The 1,613-nt window shown below is 36.6% G+C and overlaps 1 protein-coding gene across 1 annotated transcript in view; it reads left to right on the forward strand.

Moving 5' to 3' along the window:
• RNF20 (ring finger protein 20, E3 ubiquitin protein ligase) overlaps nt 1-1,613 on the forward strand; it is a 39,735-nt gene that overhangs the window by 33,129 nt on the left and 4,993 nt on the right. Inside the window, exons 14-15 of the mRNA XM_012638274.1 lie at nt 694-811; nt 1,397-1,546. Of these exons, the coding sequence (XP_012493728.1) occupies nt 694-811; nt 1,397-1,546 (268 nt within the window). The remainder of the gene's footprint in view (nt 1-693; nt 812-1,396; nt 1,547-1,613) is intronic.

The raw sequence follows: 1,613 nt of genomic DNA on the forward strand, positions 1-1,613 counted from the left end.
ATCCTCCTGCCTCAGCCTCCCGAGTAGCTGGGACTACAGGCATGCGCCACCATGCCCGGCTAATTTTTTCTATATTTTTAGTTGTCTGATTAATTTCTGTCTATTTTTAGTAGAGACAGGGTCTCGCTCTTGCTCAGGCTGGTTTTGAACTCCTGATTGCTCCCCAGTTTTAACAGCTGACGCTTTGTTGTTTGGATTTGATGGACCACTGTGCTCAAAATGCTTGAAATTGTATATAAAAGTGTAGTTAAGAAGTTTAATAATTTAGTAAGAGATGAAGTTTTATTCTTCAGCTGGTGGTTAATCATTCAACTGTCAAATAAGTGTGGTATCCGAATCATCTGAGTGACTTTTTTAAAGATGTTCTTGGACACCATCCCAGACCTACTGAATCTGAGTTTTTAAGGATGGGGGCCATAGAAATTTGCCTATGCAATAGACAGATGTCTATTTTATAATGTTATTAGAGAACTTTGTCTGAAAGGGGAAATGATTCCTTTATACAGCTTACTTTTCTGTACTTCCTAAGTATATCCAAAAGTCTCTTGATAGTCTATAAAATTTTGTCTTTTAGATATGATATAAAGTATAAAATAAAACTTTAAAAATATCCTACTCAATTCAAAATGACCTTACTCTGATGCCCTGTTTTCTCATTACATTGTTCACCTCCCTCTCCCACCCCTGTCATAGGAAGGCACAAGAGAGTCAAAAGGAGATGAAACTGTTGCTAGATATGTACCGCTCTGCCCCAAAGGAACAGAGGGACAAAGTTCAGCTAATGGCAGCTGAGAAGAAGTCTAAGGCAGAGGTAATCTATCTGCCATTACCTGTCCTTCTGGTTAAAATCTTCATTTGTGGGATTTTCCTTCATACTTGTCAAGGAGGTAGTTTCTTTTATCTTTAAACTTAGTGTTTAACTGCAACATTTTCTTCTCTTTCAAAGACCATCTAAAGTAGATATTTTAAGATTCTCCACAAGGTGGTAAGATTACATCAGAATTACTGGAATTAGGAGTAGGCTTACAAATTCTTTATTCCCTGCTTTACCTGTATGAATCATTGCTATAGTGATTCTCTTTTTCTCATTACTTTTGGGAGAAATTTCATATACTTTAAAAATTTGGGGGCCTAGAAAAAAAGGGTGATAACCACTATTCTAAAGAAAGGTACATGTGTACCCCTTAAAACATGTTGCTTATAGAAGTGTGTATGTTGGAATGGAGTGATGTTAAAACAATGTTGTAATGTGATATATGTAATTTATCTTGTTCCATACTTCTGTATAGGTTCTTTTGGTGTTATGGGCCCTCCGTCTGTGCACAGTATTAATTGATTTTTGAAAATGTATAAATAACTTGTTCTTTGTTTTTGTATGATTCCTTTCCTCCTGTAGTTGGAAGATCTAAGACAAAGACTCAAGGATCTAGAAGATAAGGAGAAAAAAGAGAACAAGAAAATGGCTGATGAAGATGCCTTGAGGAAGATCCGAGCAGTAGAGGAGCAGATAGAATACCTCCAGAAGAAGCTGGCCATGGCCAAGCAGGTGGACACACTTTCTTTATTTGGTTGACTTATTAAGTAAATGTTACTTTGTGAGTAAGTTACTGCCA

This window comes from Propithecus coquereli, unplaced genomic scaffold (assembly GCF_000956105.1).
Source record: "Propithecus coquereli isolate 6110/MARCELLA unplaced genomic scaffold, Pcoq_1.0 Scaffold128, whole genome shotgun sequence".
Lineage (NCBI taxonomy): Eukaryota > Metazoa > Chordata > Mammalia > Primates > Indriidae > Propithecus > Propithecus coquereli.